Source organism: Pteropus vampyrus, unplaced genomic scaffold, assembly GCF_000151845.1.
Source record: "Pteropus vampyrus isolate Shadow unplaced genomic scaffold, Pvam_2.0 Scaffold53, whole genome shotgun sequence".
Taxonomy (NCBI): domain Eukaryota; kingdom Metazoa; phylum Chordata; class Mammalia; order Chiroptera; family Pteropodidae; genus Pteropus; species Pteropus vampyrus.
The window spans coordinates 6669902-6691933 of record NW_011888834.1 but is presented as its reverse complement, the minus strand read 5'-3'; the positions used below and the strand labels follow the sequence as shown (position 1 = coordinate 6691933).

General features: G+C 47.4%; 1 protein-coding gene across 1 annotated transcript in view; it reads right to left on the bottom strand.

Moving 5' to 3' along the window:
- The window catches only part of DPYSL2 (dihydropyrimidinase like 2), a 75284-nt gene extending 54419 nt beyond the window's left edge, over nt 1-20865 (bottom strand). Inside the window, exons 1-3 of the mRNA XM_011360351.2 lie at nt 20504-20865; nt 17192-17280; nt 15379-15563 (exon numbers count right to left, since the gene is read on the bottom strand). Coding sequence (XP_011358653.1) covers nt 15379-15563; nt 17192-17280; nt 20504-20542 — 313 coding nt within the window. The 5' untranslated portion in view covers nt 20543-20865. The remainder of the gene's footprint in view (nt 1-15378; nt 15564-17191; nt 17281-20503) is intronic.
- Between the last annotated feature and the right edge of the window lie 1167 nt (nt 20866-22032).

Genomic DNA, 22032 nt, shown 5'->3' with positions numbered 1-22032 from the left:
CCTGCCAGGCCACACGTGGCCAGGGGTCCCTCAGCATTGTCTGTGAGACACTGGCTGGACTGTGACAGTAGACAGAAGGGACCGAAGACTGCAGAGGAACTGAGAGAACAGGCAGCAGGGGCTGACCCTCAACCACAGTGAACGGTGGACGCCACTCGTGCCTCGGCTCTTCCCACTAAACCTCTTCTTTTAAATACCCAGCAGTATTGATTTACTTATAAATGTAAAGCATACCAGACTCTTACTTACCAAATCCCACAAGCTTCAATCCATCTACAATCCATCCACTCCTCTGTTGGCTGCCACCCCACAGTCAGGCTCTAGGGCAAATCCCGACGGGCTGGCAAGTCAGCTCACTCAGGGAAGCCTCCCCTGACTCTCTCAGGCAAAATTTAAAGATTTCTTCTTCTCTGTTGCCCCTGAACCTTAGTATAGAAATTACCACGTCTTATGGTCATCTTTAATTTGTATGTCTCCCCAATAGCCTGCAAAGTCCCTTGAGAACAGGGAGCATATCCGCAGTTCTCATGCCTAGACCAGGAACTTCCACGTGGCCTAACAAACACCAGCCGAGCACATGGGTGACGGAGTGAATGAACAGGGGTTTCTTAGCAGTGAAAACGACAGTGCTCATTAACTGTGTTTAAACAGAGCAATAGCTACGATGCGCACGGAAAGTGGCCACATCCTTTGCTCTCGCTGTCAGCCACCATCATCCCGCATCAATGCAGCCTCAGCCGTCTAGCACAATGTTCTCAGCTCTCAGCTCTATCAGGTGCTAGCCACTGTTACACCCCAAAAACATCCGGAAACAAGGATGGAGTCACCTCAAAGCACATGGACTGAAATCACGCTTCACACCTGAGGTCCCCCTGATGACAAAGGCCCAGCAATATGCCCAGCAGGACCAGTGCTGACCAGGGAGCCAGAGGGCCAAGGTTTCCATCCTCCTTTGGCCTTGTGATTAGTTGGGCGGCCTTAGGCAAGTCACTTAACCTTTCTATTCTGCAATTTCCTCATGGGAAGTGGGGGATATTTCCGGCCTTATCTATTTTACAAAGGGAAGGTCCCTGGAGAGAGCAGCTATAAATGCAGAATGTGATGAGTGTGATGAGTCCTCTTACTCTGGCCTATGGAGAGGGCGCATGGCCACCCGAGGCAGGAACGAACTGGCCTAGGAGATCCCTAGCACTAGGCCGGGAGCATCCGGGCCTGGCAGGCTACAGTGTGCTATGTCAGAAGATGGACACTGGAGCAAAGAGGCAACAAAGAACTCTGCCTAGTTCCTTCCCTGGCCCAGGACCGTTTACCTGCCCACCTCACCAGAAAGCAGAATGAAGAATGGTCATAAAAGACGGCAAAACAGGACTCACTCTGGGCCACGTGGTAAGAGGGAAACAAGTCTGGAGGGGACAGAGGCAGCCATTCCAACTAGCTAGGGACAGGGAACCCAGAGAGAGGGCTCCAGGGGTTGTTGATGCAGTGCTGGCTGATTCTTGCTTCTCTGGAGCACCCCTGATTTCAATTCTTTCTCGTCACTATGAACATCCTGATACTTTTCGCATCAGATGTCTCCATGCAGGATTAGAAAAACATACTCAAAACCGAGTTCTCATATCATAGCTCAAGATAAGTGTGACTAGGAGTGAGTGAATGAGTGACTAGCCTTAAAATAAAGCCTAAAGTCAAAACCACAATGACATACTCACTCTCCCAGATGGCTGTGATCAAAACAATGGACGATAACAAGTGTTGGCAAGGACGTGCAGAGACTGGAGCCCTCTCATACACGGCTAGTGGGAATGTAAAACGGTGCCACTGTGGAAAACAGTTTGGCAGGTCCTCAAAAAGTTAAAGATAGTATACCATAAGACCCAGCAATTCCAATCCAAGAGAGATGAAAACACATGTACACACAAAAACTTGTCCACAAATGAACATTATTCATTCACAATAGTCAAAAAGTGCAAACAACCCAAATGCTATCAACTGATCAATAGACAAGCAAAGTGTAGTACATTCATACAACATAACATTATTCAGCCATAAAAAAGGAATAAAGTACTGATTCATGCTATAAAATGCATGAGCCTTGAAAACGATATGCTCAGCAAAAGAAGCCAGACACAAAAGGCCATATATTGTAGGATTCCATTCATATGAAATATCTAGAATAGGCAAATCCATGGAGACAGCAAGTCGTAATCTATGGTGCTTGGCATGGGCTGAGGAACAGGGAGTAGCTGTGAACTGGTCTGGAGTTCCTTGTTGGGGTGGTAAGAAGGTTCTGAAACTAGATGGAAGGGACACTTATGCAACTCTGTGAGCACACTAAAAACCGCTGAATTGTACACTTTAAAAGAGTGGATTTTATGGTATGTAAATAATAAATTTTTAAAGAGTCAATACAGTTTGTGTAGCCAACAGATAACATAAACAATGAACGAATAAATGAATGAATGCCTCAAACCTAAGCCAATACGACTCTGTTACTCAGCATCTTTTCTTGAGGAAATTCTTAAGAATGAGCAAGAAGAATAAGCTGTTTTTGCAAATTGCTTGAAGGACAAAGAGAATGAAGAAAAGAAAGGGCCAAGCCAATACATGAAGAAGGAGAACAATCAGAAAAATCACATTTTCTGGCACAACGATGGATGTAAAATCTATTGGTCACTAGAGACCACCTTTAACTGGCAAGGAGACAATGGAAGTAGGGGATTTATGTCAGAGAAACAGAAATTTTACACAGAGCATGGCTTCTGGATCACGTGACTCTCTCAGAATGCAGACACTAAAGTTCAAATGCCTGTTTGCACAAGCCAAAGGACCCAGAAAATACAGCTGAGTGAGAACTCTCCAGCCCCCTAACACAGGAGAAGCTATTTTTTTTTATTGATCAGCTTTTCCAGTCTGTCTTTCATGAAGAGGTCTTGCCATTTAATGAAAATCCACATTTCACCACAAAGATGAGAGCACCTTCTTCAGCTGTTCTCTGAAAAGTAAGCTTTTTCTTAGACATGAGTTTTGCAGTGAGTTTCACATCACCAAGCACTCACTATCGGTAATGAGCTACAAGGCACAAAGCAGCAGTAGTACACATATAAACATGCACCACGGGAGAAAAGGGCACAGAAGTGGCCTCAGTCCTACCCCCAAGGTCACGCCACCTCCTAGGCCTTAGGTTCTCCACTGCAAAATGAGGAGATTGCAATAAACAATCTCTAAGTCCCAGGCACAGCCCTCATCCAGAGCTTGCAATCAGGTGTCAGGCTACCATCCATTCCCCAGTAATAAAGAGTATGGTATTGAAGCTTTACCTGCTTTTCAAACCAATCATTATTTAAAACTATCTTTTTCTATAATATAAAAGGAGAAACAATCAGAGATCTTGGATCTCCCACTAAGCAGGATATAAAATTCAGCAAAGCAAATCTCCCTTTTCCAGAGTAAGATGGAAAGTGCATTTTCACAGAGGAGTGAGGAAATAAACAGAGCTGAAAGCTTTCAGCAAGAAATTCAGGTGATGGTAAAGATGTGCCTCTGCAACATCGAAAAAAGAATTCAGAGCTATGCTGACCATTTTAATTGTTTCTTGATGAAAGAAGAACAAGAAAAAAGGTGTATGATGAAATGAGAGGGTTGCTGAAGTCAATCACACAAAAACGCATTTAGCCCTTCAAATATCCAGTATCCGGGAGTCATGATAAAAAAAAAGTTTTGACCTGTCAGGAGCAAAAATGGGCTGAAGGGCCTACCCAACCCTGTACCCACCATAAAGGTAACTGCCCAAGCCCTGTCCTACCCACCATCTCCCTGAACCCTTACAGCAACCCTATTAGGCAAGAAAGGCCAATCCAGGCCCTTCTGACAATTGACAAAAGCAAGACAGAGACGTGGGGCAATGTGGCTGAACGAATAAGCAGCAGAGTGGAGACCAGAATTAAGGTCTCCTCATTCCTAGCTTCATGAAGATGTGTCGTCAAGAAGTTTAGGCCTCAAATTCTTTCCATTACACCTCATTCTTCCCCTTGGATCGTATCCATGAAGGAAAAAACAATGCACAGAACAGCAAACCCAACTCTGAGAAATTGTTTGATTTTCCTCCCTGTCCCTGTGCCTCCTCAAAAAAATGCCATCTGCCTGAGGTGTTTCCCAACCAGAGAGCGGAGCCTAATGAACCTCGGTGAAAGATGAGATGCAGACAAGAAGGCCTTTGAAGCTGCGTGCGTGACGGAGCTCAGCCCAATCTGGCCCTCGTGGAAAAGGGCTCCTGGGCCTCCCGGAAAAGGCATTAAGTTCAGTCGATGAACACATGACATCAGTTACTCCTCCCAACTGCTCTCCAAATCCCCCTGGGAGGCAGGGGGAAATCTCGGTCATCAATCCAGGGCTTCTGTTGGGAGACCAGAGATAACACACCACCATCTTGACAAGCATCTTCTTCCCCTACTGGGTACAGCCTCTTGCTTATTGACAGCTGTTGACTATCTGATCACTTTCCTCCATTACACTACAGAGAAAAAAAATACTTTGAAATTAAAGTTGGATCAAAGGGCAGAATAAAGCTCGAACACCAAAATCTTTCTGTTTCTTAGAGATGGATCTAAGCCCAACACCTGATCACAAACTCCAGGTGGGAACTATATCTGGGATGTCTGTGAAACACCTGGCACAATGCTGGACACAGAGCAGTGTTCACGAGAACACTTTTGCATTGTTAAAAAGCAAACAGTGCTCCTCTACCCTGTGATCTGTGAGTGCCGGTGGCCAAAAGCTTGGATCAGAATCCCAGCCCTAACTCTTGCAAGCTTTGTGGCTTTAGGTGAGTAACCCAGCTTCTCCGGGCTTCCCATGTCCTCATTTATGGCATGGGAAGAAGCTCACCTATCTTCAGGGTTGACATAAGGATTAAAAATGGTGTGTATAGGGCTCTTGTGGCACAGATCCCCAATAAATGGTATCAATTATCTGCTCCCTGCAAGTTACCTTTCCTTTAACCATCTCATGGGCAGAGAACGGAGCCACGCAGCTCCTCTCTGTGATTCCTTGCACGTCAGTGGAGGGGTATACAGAGAGCGGCCATGGGCCATTCCCTTTCAGAGATCATCAGAGGACAAAAGAATTCAACACAAGCCTCTAAAAGGAAGAGTGATATACACATCTGGGTTTACCTGGGATGACCCTGGTTTGCATAGTTGTCTTGGGGTAAAAATTAGCAACATCCCCTTTCACTCTCAAAAGTGCATCCATCTGGACAGAAACTTAAATGCCCGTCCTACTTATAGAGCTGAAGCCCCCATCTAATGGTGTAAAATGACACTTAAAACACACGTCACCAATACTGGGCCCAAGCTGCAACACTCTGTTGGGTTTGCATCTAAAGCACTAAAGCAAAAACTGCATTTCCTCCAATATACTAAGTCCAACCCCTCCCGCTTGGCTCAGAGTGGCCCCCAAATATCTGTCAACCCCTAGGGCATAGTCTTCCAACTCAACTCTCTTCTCACGTTAACTATGGATCTGTTCTTCCTGCCTTTTTATCCCCATGATTTGTGTAGCCAATAAACCAGGACAAAATAAATAACAATAATAGAGACTGCCTGCCAGCTGAAAGAAGCATGAGCTATGCAGCTCGAAGAAAAAGCAGCTGTTTGTCTCTGCCAGAACTGGCCAATAATGGATCAGGGATTGGCGCTTTTCATCTGAGGGGTGCAACACAGTCCTCTATTTGATGCCACGAAAGAGGAACGAGTCACGCGCCACACCTGCACGAAGGAGAGAGACCTGCATTCTGCCAGGACGGTCACGCCACCTCTCTCTGGGTGGTACACACTGTATGACTAAATGCTTCCTTAGCTGACATACCCACTGGGGGTAGATTTGTCACCAATGCTGCCAGAGGAATGGCCCCAGGCCATGCGCTGGCAGCTCCGCGGCTGCAGGGCTACGGGGAGGAAAAGGCTGGTACCCGGTCAGCGAGGAACACAGACCTCTTTGAAGAGACCGTAATGAATCGATCTGCTGGGAGAAACAGAGGGGTCCGGGTTTTCCACAGCACAGCAAGGACCAATTATAAAGTTGGCCTCATTTGAATTCCTTTTTTGGCTGACAAGTCAAATCTAGAACAAGTTATTGACTTGACGAGCTGTTTCCTGATGACACTGCTTTGCATCTGCGGGGTCGGGTGTGTTGTCAAGAAATTTAGGCCCCAGATTCTCTAGCAATTATTTGGAGTGGAAAAAGATAAAGTGAAAGTTTTTATTTTTTTGTATGAGAAGCCAGATTAGAGAGCTTATTACACAGAGCTGTTTTTCCTGCTATGTTCAAAACACAAACTCCATTACATTGGTTTGAAGATGAAGCAAGCCTGGAACTCTCTTCCCGATCTCACCAAGTGTCAAGAAAGGAAGATTACCCATCTGGAATCGGTTAGCATATGACTGCATCCTTGGATCAGGAAAGATGACCATTAGGTATAGGTAGGCAGGTAGGAAGGTATGAAGACAGACAGACAGACAGCTATTAGAAAGATTAGATAGATGACAGATATTAAATAGATGATACAGATTTAGATATAGAACAGACAGTAGGTTAGATAGCTAGCTGTATAAACTAGACAAGATTGATGATAAATTGGATATATATGATAGATTAGATAGATAATTGAGATAAACAGATAATAGACAAAACAGACAGATGGACAGATTCACACATGTACCAAAAGTGTCACAATAATCATTTTCAAATAATATGGCACAAGCACTCTCACTTACTTTTCATAAAGTCCTAAAAAATAGGAATCTATCGTCACCGTTTTGTAGATGTGGCAATAGATATCTAGAAATATATTAGAGGTTCACACTCAAACAGAAAGTACTAGAAAGAGAAAATAAACTTAGATCTTCTGATTCTTGGAACATTCCCAACCTGTCCTGTAGTGTTACTTGCAATCTCATCCTCTGCAGCACGGGCCAGTAACCTTCACCCAGCTGGGAAAGAAGCTGGGACAGAAGATCCCAATGGTTGCCTTATGAGCCTATGATTCCATGTTATTACCAGGCGCTTTTGATTTTTCCTTCGCCGGCTCCCCACAAGGAAGGATTCCAGTGCTGACCTATCATTAGAGGGAGATTAGGTCATAAACACTATTGATTCAACCTAAAGACTGTAGGGTTTTCTCAGGGAAACCAGCACAGCAGGTGGCCCGCAGAGCTGGGGCCGGCAGTCCTGTGCCAGCCGCATTCTGCCTTCCGCACTCCCTCTCCTGCACCACCAGGCCTTATTCCTGGTCACCATCTCTCATCCCACTAACTTCAAGTCCTAACCGGTGCCCTATTTAGCCAAGTAAAACCTCGGGACCCCACGAACAGCAACTGAAGGAGGAGGCTCTTTTCGGTGACAGAACTCTGCCCACCCTGCTTCATAAGCTTCTGGAGGGCACCTGGCTACAGAACCCACCCACCCCAGGTCATAACAGTGTAATCCTCCTCCCTTGGCAAAGAAGACAGGTCACAGCAGGCAACAGAGGGCAGAGGTGTGACACCTCTAGCTTTTAAAAAACCTTGCAGACATTCAGTTTCAACAGAAGTCCAACAGTTGGAACAAGCAAAGAGATCCATGGCTCTTCACGCTGGCCGTCCCCTAGAAGCTTAAAACTACCAACACCCAGGCCCACCAGAAGTTCTGTTCTCTGTACTTTGCGAACACTCCCCAGGGGATTCCAGTGTGCACTTGAGGTTTGTAACTAATGCCCTGGTTCGCTGTAAAATTCCCTCCACCAGAGAGTCAGCCTCGGCCACAGAGACCCAACCCCCGCCGAACCCTCTCTATCATTAGGGGAACATTTAGTCACAGTCAAAGAAAGCTGCCTCCCAAATGGGTTAACCAGAAAGAACTCTAATTTCTACTCACTGTAATGCCCCTGTATCATTACCATGGCAGTTAAGACAGACTAAAAGCAAAGAATTTGGGTAAATGGCTTCACCCAACAACAGCAGCAAGTCAGAGGCAAAGCCCTCAAAACCCAAAGAAATAAATAATCATTTTCCCAAGAAGAAACAGGAAGATCTTTTCAAAGACAGAAAAAGGGAAAGAAGGGGAGAAGGCCCCAAATGGGGCCAGAGATATGGGCAATAGGTAGAAAAATGCAAGTCCCTTGGCCAACCACCACCCCCTAAGACAGTCACTTTTCCTTTAAAACACTATGTACCATTAACTTTTTAAAGACAGAGTATTCACCTATCACGGGCTCTCATGAAAAATAAAGCAAACCAATGCAAACCTAGGTAGGGAAAATGAAATGAGTCTCTGTCCTGGTTTCTGTCTTGAACAGAAGGAGGAATATTAAACAAAACCACTGAAACCTGACAGTGTGGTTCGTTTTCTTAAGTGACTAAGTGGTTATGTCCTCTTACTAATCAACTCTTTTCCCCCACAGTTCAACATGGGAGCCATGCAGAGACCGTGCTTTGAAGTAGTTTCCCAGCTGTGCTTCCCCAGGCCCTAGGATTCCCCAGAGGCGAGGGGCTGCCCAGAGCGGGAAGACAGGGAGAAAAGGAGTGAGGATCTGGGCTCTCCAACAGCCCACCTTTCCAGCCAGGGCAACTCTGCTTTCATCAGTCTTACCTGCCAGGTAGGGGAGTCCCAGGTAAGGTTTCATGTGAAAAAAAAAGTGGCCCCAGGAAAATAACGTTAGAGCTATCAACAGCAGAAGGAGCAACGGGGTCAAAGCTTTTTGGTCCAGACTCATTCGGCTGCTCATCAGGAAGCCAACACGGGCAGCTTCCACGTATGCTGGGGGTCATATAAACACAGAGAGGGCACGACCTGTGAGCTCCAGAAGTCTCCGCCCAGCTCACTCGGCCGAGACACAGAACGAGGGCAACCCTGGACGTCGGAGTGTCATGCAGGCTCTAATCTAGCCACGCGGAACCCTGAGTCCGTGGGATGCTGACCACTGGAAGCCTGACCCTCACGTCCAAAGACTAGAAAGATTTTGTGGAGCCCCACATTTCCACCTCTCCTATGACCTCTCCTGACTCTAGCTGTCACTCTAGACAACAGGAGTGACAGGAAGTTCCCACAGTCCGCACATCCTGGTCTACGAAAAGTCAGAGGTAGGCTCTGAAGACATCTAAGTACTGAGACTCTCCAAGCTCTGTGAACAACATGCACAGGCAGAGCCAGATCTGGATCAGAGAGGATGCAGATGCCGTCCTACGAGATGAAAACCCATCCCCTACGTGGAGTGGGGTGATGTCCAAAGCTGCCAGCTCGCAGGCCAGGAGCCAGGTAAGAAACCGCTAGGCAGATTAGGATAACTGCCTCAATGTCCATAACACAGGGGGTAAGGACCCAAACAGGAATGTCCTTGGATATGGAAGGACCTAGTAGGCCCTAAACCCAATGGGCTAAAGGCTGACAAATCGAGCCCAACCCAGCAGCCTGCATCATGAGAAAAGCATTTAGCGAAGTGTGCATGCCGGGCCTCCAAAAACAGCTGCGCCATTTCTCAGGATGCGTCATCTTTTTCACTCTCTTCCTCCATTCTGCTCAGCACCAGGTATTAGGTGACAAGGCCGAAATATCCCTCGGAGCGGACGGATTCTTCCAGTCCTGCCACTCGTGGTCAAGATTTGCACCGTAACACCTGAGCAAGCCCAGTCCCGTGGTGTCTGCTGGAAGAAGGCGCACGTGTCCGTAGGCGAAATGCGTGACCTCGCCCTAGGGAGACTGAAGGAGGAGCAGACAGGAAGAGCCACTCCAACAGCCATCGGATAACGTGGCTTTCTAATCGCCAGACCACGGGCAGATCTTGTGGTGACAACTCTGGTCCTGGACTTTGAAACTTTAGTTTGATGTGGTCAGGCTTTTTTGTAAACACTTTCTAACCCGAGTCAAATGAATGATGCAAAGGGAATAATCAAAGTATCAATTACAGACACATTCATATTACAGTGTGTGTGTTCACACATGTGTACCCATCAGAAGCAGGGAGCAAACCCAAATGCCACATGGATGAAAAAATGACAAGCAGTGGATGTGCCACAGTAACACTGAGCCACGTCTCCTCAGGAAAGCCCGGCCAGCAAGGCGTGGGAAGCCACTTCCCCTGTGTCTCGGTCCTCCTGCCTCCACAGGCAAGGCTCTCCAGAAAGAGCTGGACAAGCCCAAGGGGTTTTAGGGAATGACCACTGAGCATGCCATGGTGCTCGGTGCCCCTTCTCCAAACAGATCTGACCCTGTGCACTCAGAGGCAAGGTTCTCACAGGAGGACCAGCGTGAGAGCTGCCATTCCCACCACCTTCCAGAAAGACAATCCAGACGGAGCGCGTGGTCCCCATCCCTGACTGCAGGCTGAGGCTTGAGCTCTGGGCAATCCCCTCCTGCCTCTCTCCCCCAGTGCTGCAGTGCAGCAGGTGGCTCACTGCAGGGCCCAGGGGGCTGGGCAGCAGGAAGCGGGGCACTGCTGAAGAGGCAGCGAACACAGTTAACACCAGACTGGAAAAACCCTCCTCCCACCCAGGATCCTCAGTCTCCTAGCATCACACTCATATGAAGCAGAAAACCAGGTCTCATTAGTGTATTCATTCGTTCATTCATTCGAAAGTAGATATTAATGGCATGCCCCAACAGTGACACTGCTGGGCGGATGGGGCATATTAAACAAAAGAGGCAGAGGAGGCTTGATTAAACTATAACACAGAATGAATGTCACAAGAGCCATGGTATAAAAGCCCAATGTTTGTCAAGGTAGAAAGCAGCAGTAGATAACAGTGAAAGAGGCTGAACAGGGGCTTTGGAACAGAGGTGGAATCTAGGCTGGGTCTTGAAGGGCTAACAAAGATTCCTGGGGGGAAGAGGAAAGAAGGGAAGGGTATCCCTGGCTTAGGTGACCTGAGTCCAGGCTGGGTAGCAGCACTGAGCTGAGTCACGGAGGGCTCTGCACTTGGGCTGCATTCTCCGAGCAGAGGGGAGGCTGAGGGCCTCAGGGGAGGGAGGAGCATGGTCAACACCGCGCCGTGCCCTGTGGGAGAAGAGCCTGGGCTGCAGAGACAGCATATTAGAGCAGTGAGACCCCTCAGAAGGCTGGGAAACGGCAGAAGTCTGAGTCAGGGGCAGTAAAGGAACGGTGCGAGACAATACAGACAAAATTGACTCAGTTCAGCACAGGATGACCCTGTGGGTTCGAGCCAGCATGACCATGAAGGCAGCCCTCTCTGGGGTCGGCACCAAGAGAGAGGCAGGAATGTGGGAGAAATGGCAAGTTTGACTACGGCTGGCTACATGGAGGTGCCCGAGGCACATCCGGGAGCCACAGCTAGAAGATAAGTGACAAGTCCTGAGTTCGAGGGAGAGGGCCCTTCCAGAGCTGTGGCCACAGTCTGTCCTCGCCTTCCCTGTGCTCACGTCTCACCTTGATCCCTGCTGTATGGTGGCCCCGAGGGGAGGGGAGGAAGCCCCCTTGGTGGGGCTGTGCCCTGGACTCCACGCCCTCCAGGAAAAGCCTTGAGTTCAGGTTAGCGGACATGACAGTGAGGCTCGCATCTGAGCTGTGGCTCCTGGTCCTTGGAGATGCAGAGTCCAGATCGGCATGGACCTTCGTACTTTCAAAAAAACAATTACCAGATTCAAATGCAGATTCATGGGTCCCACCCACACTCTCTACTACTTTAATAGGTTGAGCGGGGCCCAGGATGCACCCCAGGTGACACCAGGGTACACAGCCTGCTGACCAGCTTGCAGAAGCCCTGATCCAAGGAAACGTTAGGGTCAGATCTGCCTGCAGCTGGAGCCTCTTTTTTCTGTCTCTGCTGAGAACGTAGAGATGGGAGGGCCTGGGGGACTCTACAGAGATGGAAGGTTGCCGGCACCCAATACGAGATGGAATAATAATAACTACCACATCTGAGTGCTTACGACTATGGCCAGGTGTTGTTCTGATGCCTCCGAGTCGATCTTTGTAACAATTTTCTTCATTTTGCAGATGATGTGACTGAGAACTTAAAGTCAAATCACCTGGGTGGCAAGCAGTGGAGCCTAAGCCGCAGGTATATATTCCATGCCTGCCACGGGCACTGAAGCACAGGGTAAGTGTTGGCAAGTCACAGCCTTCCCTCAGGCCTCAGTCTTCCCCTCTATGTACTGGAGAGAACCATTCTCACTGGCTTTCTGGAGACCCCCCCAGGAAGCCAGCAGCATTTTCCCCAAGCAGCACCCCTGCCACGTCTGGGACGCCACAGCCAGTCTGGGTGCCGCCAGCTGGGCACGTCTGGAGCTTCTGCCCACCCATCGCTGGATGGAAAGGGCAAAGGGCACTCCCTCTGCCCTGTGCTGTGTGCTCCTTACAAAGGTCTCACTGTGCAAGTCTCAATAGGAGGCTCTGTTTGGCGGCAATAATATTATTTCCTGCTGCTGCGTCACCTCCATTTTTAAACTGGGAATATTCAGCTGCATTGACCTCTGCAGGCAATGCCATTTCAGACCGATATGAAGCTTCCAGGTCCCATAACCTGGGAAACACACAGCAGGGGGCAGGTGACATAGTTGAAGAAACTGAGAAAGACGGGCAGAAGGTAGTGACGGCTGCACTGTACTAATTTACTTCACTTCAGTGGCTTGTTTCTGCAGGTTTCCACTTAAATTTCTTCAAAGTGTCCTAAGCATTTATTTCTGGCCTCGATACTCATTAAAGAACCTGCAATCTCATTGAAGGAGCAGGTCATAGGTTCCAGTGAAGTCACATTAAACGATCCTTTGCAAAGCTCCCTCTCTGAAAAGAGGGCCCTGGCCACTCACTCACCCGAAACAACACAGACTGTATGATCAGAACGCAGGAAGAAACCCTGATTTCCTCATCCGCATTCTACCGCCCATCTCCTGAGGGAAGAGCAGGCTAGTGGAAATTCTACAGAGGTCGGTAACCTTGGGTAAGGTTATTTGCAGAAGTAGTTAGTATTTTTCTCAGGCTGTAAAAGCAGTGAGTTTAGGGTGTGAAAACTCTGACCACATCCCTGCCACCTCAGATAACTTTTATTCTTCGGGGTTTGCTCATTTCATCCCTCTACTCTTTAGCCTAACTGACTACGTCGCATACCCCACATTATTAACATATGGTTGCATTCTGTCCAACTGAGCAGGGAAGGCAGCCTGACTTTGCAAGTCTTTTTCATTCCCACCTGCCATAAAGCCATCTGCTGACTATTCCGAGTCCCCTGGGCCAGGCGCTAGACTCATGAAGATGTCCCTCATCCCTAAAAAGAAGGAACCACCTGGAATAAAGGGAAAGAAACCCACGGCCGCTGAGAAAGAAGGCCGAAGAGAAAGTTAGAGCACTGGCAAGAAGGGATGTGCCCACTGGGTAAAGGTGGCAGGGGAGGGAAGGCAGAAAAGGGACCAGAAGCAAGAAAGGGGCCATAGAATGGGACAAGTGTGATGAGTGCAGAGGGACATTCAGGAATGATAAAGAGGAAAAACAGACTGATGGGGTCTCTTGAGTATGTCTGAGAGAAAAAACAGAGCTTTTCTGTATTTGTTGAACGAAGTGCCTCTGATTAGAGGCTCTGTCTCCAATCTCAGTGAACTGCCAGTGCGGGGGCTAGAAAGGACATCCGGTGACATCTACTGCAAATCATTGCGCAGATGAGCAGCGAAAGCCCAAAGAAGTGAGGTGACTGGTCCAAGGTCACTCGGCAAGTTAGTGATGGAGGGCGACAAGAACTGAACACTCCTGGCTGGGTACATTTCCAACAAGAAGGGCTCCCCGCCAGCAATTCCCCCGGTGACAAACGTCACTGACCAGTCACTTGGGAAATATTAGTCGTGGCTTACTAACACTCTGCGACCAATCCAAGGGCCTACAGGGCCCCATGTGAACTCCAAAACCAAGGCAGATTATAATCTTGACTTCACCTTCCAGGCTGATGCCAAACAGTCTATGTTTCTCCAAGTTCCAGTGTGACTCCACAGCTGGTGGAATGCCCACTGGTGCCAAGTGACAGACTCCACTGACCAAACAGCAGGCCAGCGTCTGCAGGTATATGTAGAGAGCCCCCTTGAGAGTGGTACCCTAAGTTAGAAGGTACGCATCAAGAAAGAAGTACTAAGGCTTAAACTTGGAGGCTTTTTCTGGACAATGATGAGAGAGCTGTTACTAACAAGTGGTCCCCGATCCTTCAGACACTCAGAAGTCCAGAACTAAGAAAACATGAGAAGGTGAGTGTGTGATTAAAATGCAGGGAAGCTCAGACTAGAAGGGATGGCTGGGCAACATTCTTATAGGCGGTAGGATAGAAAAAATTAAGCTTAGAGACAAACCCCAAAGCCACAGGTAAAGAGACCATCATTTCGAAAAGTAACCAGTTAAGATAGGTTTTTCTAAAGCATTAAATAGCTAAGTTCCTTCTATTTTGATCCTCTTCAGAAATGAACTGCTGGCTCTTAAGACAGACTTTATGTTGACTTTCACTCTTGGATGAAATCTTTATACACACACACACACACACACACACACACACACACACACACACACGTGTCTCTGGTGTGAGTGTGTGCGTGTGTGTGTGTGTCTGATGGGCCACTGTGCAGCTTGCCTAGCACTTCAAAAACAAAATATTTGTCAAAGGGACATTCAGTAGGCATGCTGGAAACAGACCATTTGCAAGCAAACTCCTAATATGTGCTATGACTCCAGGAACTATATTTTAGATTTGGCTACATGAAAAGCATAAATCCTTCAGAGCAAGATACGAAGGGCAATTTAATGGCTTGCTTTTGCGTGTCTGTACTCCAGTTGTTGGTGGGAGCAATTTTCTCATCTAAACGACAATTAATATTATCTGTGGATCCTTCGCCAAGCAGGACTGCCCAAACCCAGGCCAGGAAGTATTATCCCCATTTGATTTTCGATCAGAAGAGAGATTCCTGGTTGAACATTTGCCACACCCCATCCTCATTTCTAGAAGACTCATCCCTCAGGAATGTTTTAAAACCAAAATCAAATACTTACGAGTAAAGGCTCAAAATTGATAGCTCTGGAGATTACCTTAAATGCTGTGTTTTCAAAATAACCACAATCAGATCACAATTCAGGTTAAAGGGAGACAAAAGTCCTGAAGCAGGGAAAGCAAGAAGCCACTCCTTCTATCCTATCAAAACTCTCTAGAACCATATTCTCAAGTGCAACAAGAGTACTAGGAGTTGGACAGAAAAATGTAAGGAAACAAGACAACCACTGGCCCACCCCTACCCACTTATGTGATAGATCAAGCCATCACTTGATTCAGCAACTTTTAGAAGGAAAGAATCAAACAGCACGGACTCATTTTCAAATGATACAGGTTCCCGAGTACTAAGATTATTATTTTTAAGCTGTCTTACTGATCATGGTGGTTCCCCCAGCCAGGGCTGCTTTGGTGCCTTGAAAGAAGTCATCAGCAGAAGTCATTCCCTGGTCAGGCATCTGAAAGCGGGTGTGGACGTCGATCCCTCCAGGAATCACCATCCTAGAATGGGCCTCGATGGTCTTCACCCCTCCTGGCACAATCAGGTTTTCTCCTATTTGCCTAAATAAACAGGGTGGGTGAGAATGGTGATAAATAAAATGTCTCCAAATCAAATGGGATCTGACGGACATTTCCACCAAGCCCTAAACTATCCTTCCCTATGTTCCCTAGACTGTTCCAGTTACTGCGATTACTTATAATATGTACACTCCCCACTTCCTACCCACCAACTAAGAGGCAATGCAGCACTTACTAGAAAACAAAATTTAAATAAGGTATCAGAGGCCCGATCAAAAGGCTTAGTTACTAGAAAACCCCTAAGATCAAATGATAACAAGGACCCAGGATATTTACATAAAATGCCACTACACTTTCTCTGTAACACACACAGTTGAGCTAATTATCCTACAGCAATTTTCTCCAGAGCTGTTTGCCTTTACAAACATGTCTTCACCAGATCCTTTGCAATTTAGAGACAATAGGAGTGTGGAAGGGTGGAGGTAGAGCAAAACAAAGCAAAAAAAATAAATAAGTAAACACTATGATTGAAACTATTTAAAATTTTGGAAACGTGGATTAGCAACTCAGGTAATAAAGGCAGAAAAATTAATATTTATTACGTTAGGGGATGTGGATTCATTTCCAATTTTTTGAAAAGGTCTCTGTTACATCTTTCTATCAGTTTTTTTAAAAGGAAAAAGTAATCAAGGAGGAGTTGATAAAGTTGAAAAACAAATTAGTGATGACTAAAAATAGCACCCAGGCTTGCTCACTTCTAGGCCAGTGTCTTTCTGGTAGAACAGAGGAAAATGGAACAGGCAAGTCATGGTATTTGAGAGCCTGGAGCTGAGACTGTCACAAGCAAACACACATGGAGAAAACATTAAACATGAAAATGGTAAGACCTATTTTAGGTTCATAAATCAGGATGTGAGTTTCCAGGCAACAGACACATCCACTCCAGTTTTCCACTCCTCAGGACTGGTTTACTGTAGCACTTGATGAATGCTGCTTATTCAAAAGATGTCATTTGCTACAGTGTTTGTCTTTAAACAGATGTGCTGTTTCTCCAGAACCCTATGAGCTGTCCCAGTTGGAAGGGCATGAGGACACTGGTATGCACTCAGCTCACTTAACCCTCTGGAGTCCAAAAATACCCTAATGCAGTAACTGCTCTGTTGTTAGTAACACAATACACAATAAACACAAGGGCAGCCTTCTTGGTGTTTGTGGGCACTTAAAGAATGAAACGTAAAATTCCCTCAGGATGAGGCAGTAATTTGTCAGTGTTATTACTTGGTAATTAATTTGCTGTCCTTTGGCCCCAAACACTTGGATTCTTGATTCAGAAAGCAGATGCGCTATCTTAATAGAATTGCAAGCCATCCAAACAACAACATTCAAAGAAAACCTTTAATATATTCAATAGATCATAAACCAAATAATTGAGCTAGCAATAAGAAGATATTGTGTCACCTGGGTTAAAAATAGTAAATTACATAAGGCCTAAGGAAATGGTGTGCATTTAATTGTGGCTTTCGAATTCACCAATTACCACATTCAAAATGGGCTTAAATAGATACTAAGTCACTCTCTGAAATCACAGAAGATTGATACTATGTGTGTGAATTGTAGGTAATGCTTAGGAATACTGGAAGGTACACATCTACACAATGAGTTACACTTACTTGATCAACCCATCTTCCATGTATATATCTGCATAGAATGACTGGTCATCATTAACGATTTTACCTCCTTTGATCAGAAGACGATCACTCTGAAACGAAGACGTAATAAGGTCACAATGCATACCTAACCCACGAGAAACATAGATAAATCAGCTAAAGACATATTTTCACTATTCAAAAGTGATGCTCAAAATGAGCCAATTTGGAAAGGTTCAATGACAAAGGTGAACCTGTATGGTGGCAACCTATTCATCACCCAATGAGTCAGAACATACTGGCAAAGCTCAAAGTTTATCATAGGTTTAAAAGAAAAGAAAACTTCTTTCCAGAAGACAATACTTTTTAAATGTCTTTAGGCTAAACTTCATTTAAAAAAAAAAAAATACACCCACATGGAGGGAAGTCAATTCTTGGCAAGGTTTGTGTCGGGAAAATTAACCAAAAGTCTGTTGTCATGGGAAAGTCTACACAAACATACTTGGTTCCTCCATAACAAGTTTCCAATTCATTATGTTCTTTATATTTGCATTTCTCTTTAAAGTAAATCAAAAGAGTGTAGTAAAGCAGGAAAAACATTTCAAATGTGCACCATTTTAACTATTAAGCTGTTAAGAAAAAGGTGAAGATTTATAATTAAGTAGACGAGATGGCAAGTTCTCAAATCTAACACCACTATAGACTGTTGATACACTTATATTTTAAATGATGCAAAAAAAAAACTTGACAAGCACATATGAAGACCAGGAATACAACCAAAATGTCACTTTATGACTCATCTCTATGCCAAAGGCTGTTGATGAATGAAATGTTAAAATTCTGCATTCAATGTATACACACCTGTGCTATTCCAGAACAGGTTGAAACATTGTAAATTGAACCACAAATTGCACTTTTAATATGCAAAACATTTCAAAGGCTGGCATTCACTTTGACAATGGTTTACTCAAAATTCAGTTGCAAAACAACATTCTAGGGAAGTACTATTTATATCTAGGGAAGTACTATTTATATTTAGCACCTACCAAGAAAAAAATTACAGCCAATTTGTAATAAAAAAGATTTATAAACTATGAGAGACCCAGAGAATATATACTTATATATAAATGCAAACATGGGGTTAGAAAGTGTTTATTGTTTCTCTAATATAATGAAAACCAGTAAGACCACTTAAATTTTGTACACTGTAGGGTACAAAGTCATCCTGCCATAGGCTTTGGAAAGTCTAGTTGTTGGAAAGCCAACAACTCTTGTAGTTGTATAAGATAAATGTAAAGACCTTTACAAAATCCTATGTGTACACCATGTCAAAACAAATCTATGAGGCAGATGGCACCAGATTATTTCCATGACACAAAAAGAAACTGAGGCTCAGAGAGGTTAGGCCACATAGCTCTCCCTCTCTCCATCAGTTCCAGCCTTGACAGGGTAAATATTGCCTGGGAGGCAAGGAGAAGCCCTGCCCTTCACCACCTGCTCCCTTAGTAGCTGAGGTACCTGATCCCGCTATCACTGTGAATTTCAGAGCCAACACCACGCCAAGAAAAAAAAATGAAACATCACAGTCTGGTTGGGTCTAGTGCCTTCCAGAAGGCTTCTTACATAAGAGGCTGGCCGTGATGATCGACGGAGGGAAACCATGCTACACAGGTCCTACATAATGCAACCAAATTTTTTAAAGGGTAGAGGGGGCGCTCTTTTAAAAATCAGTCTTGTTTGCTTTTTAAATTTTTTTCTCCCCACAATGTCAAAACGAAACTGCCTTTTTCATTCACGAAGACAGCAAATTATTTGAGGCTCGCAGCAGATCTGCTCTCCACCCCCACTCCCCAGACTCCTTTCTCCCATCAGGAAACACACGACGTCGGGTTCCCCCGGCGCCCAGCCCTTTGGGATGTTGGGTCTTTAGCCTTCCAGAAAAAGCTAGTACCCACCCTCGCTGTAGAACTGCCTAGCTCATCCTACAAAATCCACCCGAGCACACGCCCCCTCCCCTGTGCATTTTGTTTCCACATCTCTCTCCTGCGGATGGGTGTGCCCTTGTGCATCCAGAGGAAGCTGGGGAACCCGTGGCTACGGAGGAAACCAGAGCGAAAGCGCGCCCTCAAATCCAGCCCTGAACACATCACACTTTTCAAAGATTCTTTCGGTCTCTGCCTCAGCTCTGGGTTCTACCCAGCAGTCAGCTGGCCATTTGCAATTGCACATCATTATATAACAATGAATTTCCCTCGCCTTCCTCCCTTCCTCCCCAGGATTTCACTTGGGGTGTAGAGAACTAGGACTGAAGAGATTTTTCCAAGAAAGATGGGGAGAGGGTTGGGGGCAGGGGAGCGGTGGGAGCAAGAACCTGTGTTCATCGCTGAAGCAGCGCCAATTCATCACTTAGATGTTTTTCTTGTGATTTACAAACTAATCACTGGAGGCTGCAGAACTGCGCGGACACCACCGGCCACGGCGATCATTGTCTGGCCGAGGCCGGACCGGGCCATCTGCTCCTCGCGTCGTGCAGCGCCATTACCTCCCCGATCCTGTCTCGGCGTTGTCCCCAACGCCCACCCTTCCAGCCTGCTTTGTTGCACCAATAAGGGACAGGAAGACACAAGAAAGCGAGCCCAGAGCCTCACCAGGGTCCCAGCCTCCAACCAGAAGGCGAGAACACCAAGAGGGCCACAAAAAAAACGGTCCCTGGTCAACAAAAAGCCAACGCCTGGCCCCTACCCTCCTCTGCTCATCACTGTGTCCCTGTTTTTCCTTCACGTTTCCAAATTATCCTGGTACGCCCTGCCCTTTCAGCATCCCTCTGCTGTCATTACGCCTCCAGGCGAAACCCGCTCGTTTTTCTAAAGAGCTGGAGGAAGGCTCCAGAAAGCCCTTTATGGTGTGGGAGGGAGGCACAGGGAGAATCCATTTCCCATCTCCCCAACCAGCTCCCAGAGTCCAGTCTCGCAGCACGCAGTCCAGAGAACAATATCCGAGCTTCAACCATGCATATTCAATCTGGCATCCATTTGCTTACACCCCGCAGGCCAGCACTGCAGCATCACGCTCTGACAATAAAAGGATACAGCGGATCTGGCGCGCTACCCAGGACGACCTTAATGCACACACGCTCCTATTTTAATGCCTTACAAATCATGTGGCTTATAATTCTATATGATTGCGTCTCCCACCATCACGATCGCCTTTAGCAACGGGGGGATGGGGGGAGAGTTGGGTCTCTCTTCCTCCCTCTCCTTTTAAAAAATTCCTTCGATGTTCTGTGCCACAAAAGGTATGCAGAACGACCGCAGATTTCCCAAGTACCAAACTCACCGTGATGCGTGGAATATTTTTCTTCCCCTGATAAGACATCTCTCTCCTGGGAAAAAAAAGATAATTTCAAGAGGGCAGCTTTAAAGCAAAAATTGCCAGGAAAGAGACTTGGTATTTTTTGCAGTACTGAAAAAGGTGCAACCGCTTAGCTGGTCTTGCTGATAGCGAATTCCAGGAACGTAAAGGATAAATGCAATCCTCTGCCTTTCTTCCTCTCCTCCAACACAGCCCCAGCTAGGGCGGAAAAAAAAAAGAAAGAGAGAGAGAACGGGAGGGAAGGGGGTGGAAATAAACTACAGCAATAAAAGCCTCGGTTCAAGTCGCCCACCGCGGCGCATGCGCTACCAGCCACTCCCTTTCCTCTCCGGCAAAAGCCATCCGCTTCGAGAGAGACGAGCTCTGATTGGCCACAATCGTGGGATATGTAAATGATGCAGGCGGGGAGGGGAGCGGCGCGAGAGCGCGAAAATGCTGCAGTGTGCGGCGGAGGGCGGCGGTCCCTGCCGGCGCCCGAACGGGGAGCGCGCCTTTCGCGCCCTTTCTTTGGGCTGGGGCATCGGGGATCGTGGCTGGCGGCAATCCCAAATGCAGCATCCGCAACGCAGGGCCAATGGCGGGGTGATCATTACGGACAGGGAGAGCCCAACCCGGAGTCGGTGGGCTTCGGTGCAGCCCGGGCGGCACGCACCCGCTCGCGCGTGCCCCGGTGGATGCCCGACCGCGCGCCAATCCGCGGAGGCCGCCGCTGCAGCCCCGCGTGGGGTGACTGCGCGGAGCCAATGGCTTCGCTGGCGGCGAGCGCGCGACTGCACCGCCGACCGGCGCCGCGCCGCCCGGGAGGGGCGCCCGAGCCCTCCTCCTGCCGCCCTCGCCTTTCGCGAAGGCTCGCTCAGCCTCCGCCCAGGAGTCGACGAGGGAATTCAAATGGCAGCGAGCGGAGGGAAGGGAGCGGGGAGGGCTCGCCGCGGCGCCGCCCAGCCCCAGAGGGGGGAGTCTGGACGCGAGCCTGCGAGTGGAGCGGCGCTGGGGCGTCCCGCGGGGCTCCCCGGGGGCGGGGAGGGGTGCGGGCTCGAGGCGAGGCTGGAAATCTAGCCTGCGGTCAGGCGCTGGGCTGCAAGCATCCGCGCGGCCTGGCACCTGGGAACTAAAAGTCCGAAGGCTTTCCTCCTCTGAGTAGGGAAGGACGGAGCCGGGGAAGGCCGCAGTCTGCTGCTGGGGATGGGAAACCCTTCCCTGAACAGTCCCTTTGTGTTTTCGGGTCGCAAGGAACTTGGGGGCTAGGGAGAGTAGCAGCCGCACGTTGAGGCAAAAAATGGCCCGATTTAGGCCCCTGTTCTCTAACACTCATGCCCACCTAGGCCATTTTGGGGACATTTCGCTGGTGCCTGCAGATCTGTCACGGAAAAGCTGTTAGGATCACAGCACCCAAGGAGCCCAAAGAATACACAGACCCTCACCCACATAATGAGGCAGAAAGCGAGATGAACAGGAGATGCAGGAGGAATGAAAGAAAGGAAAGCTGTTCCAAA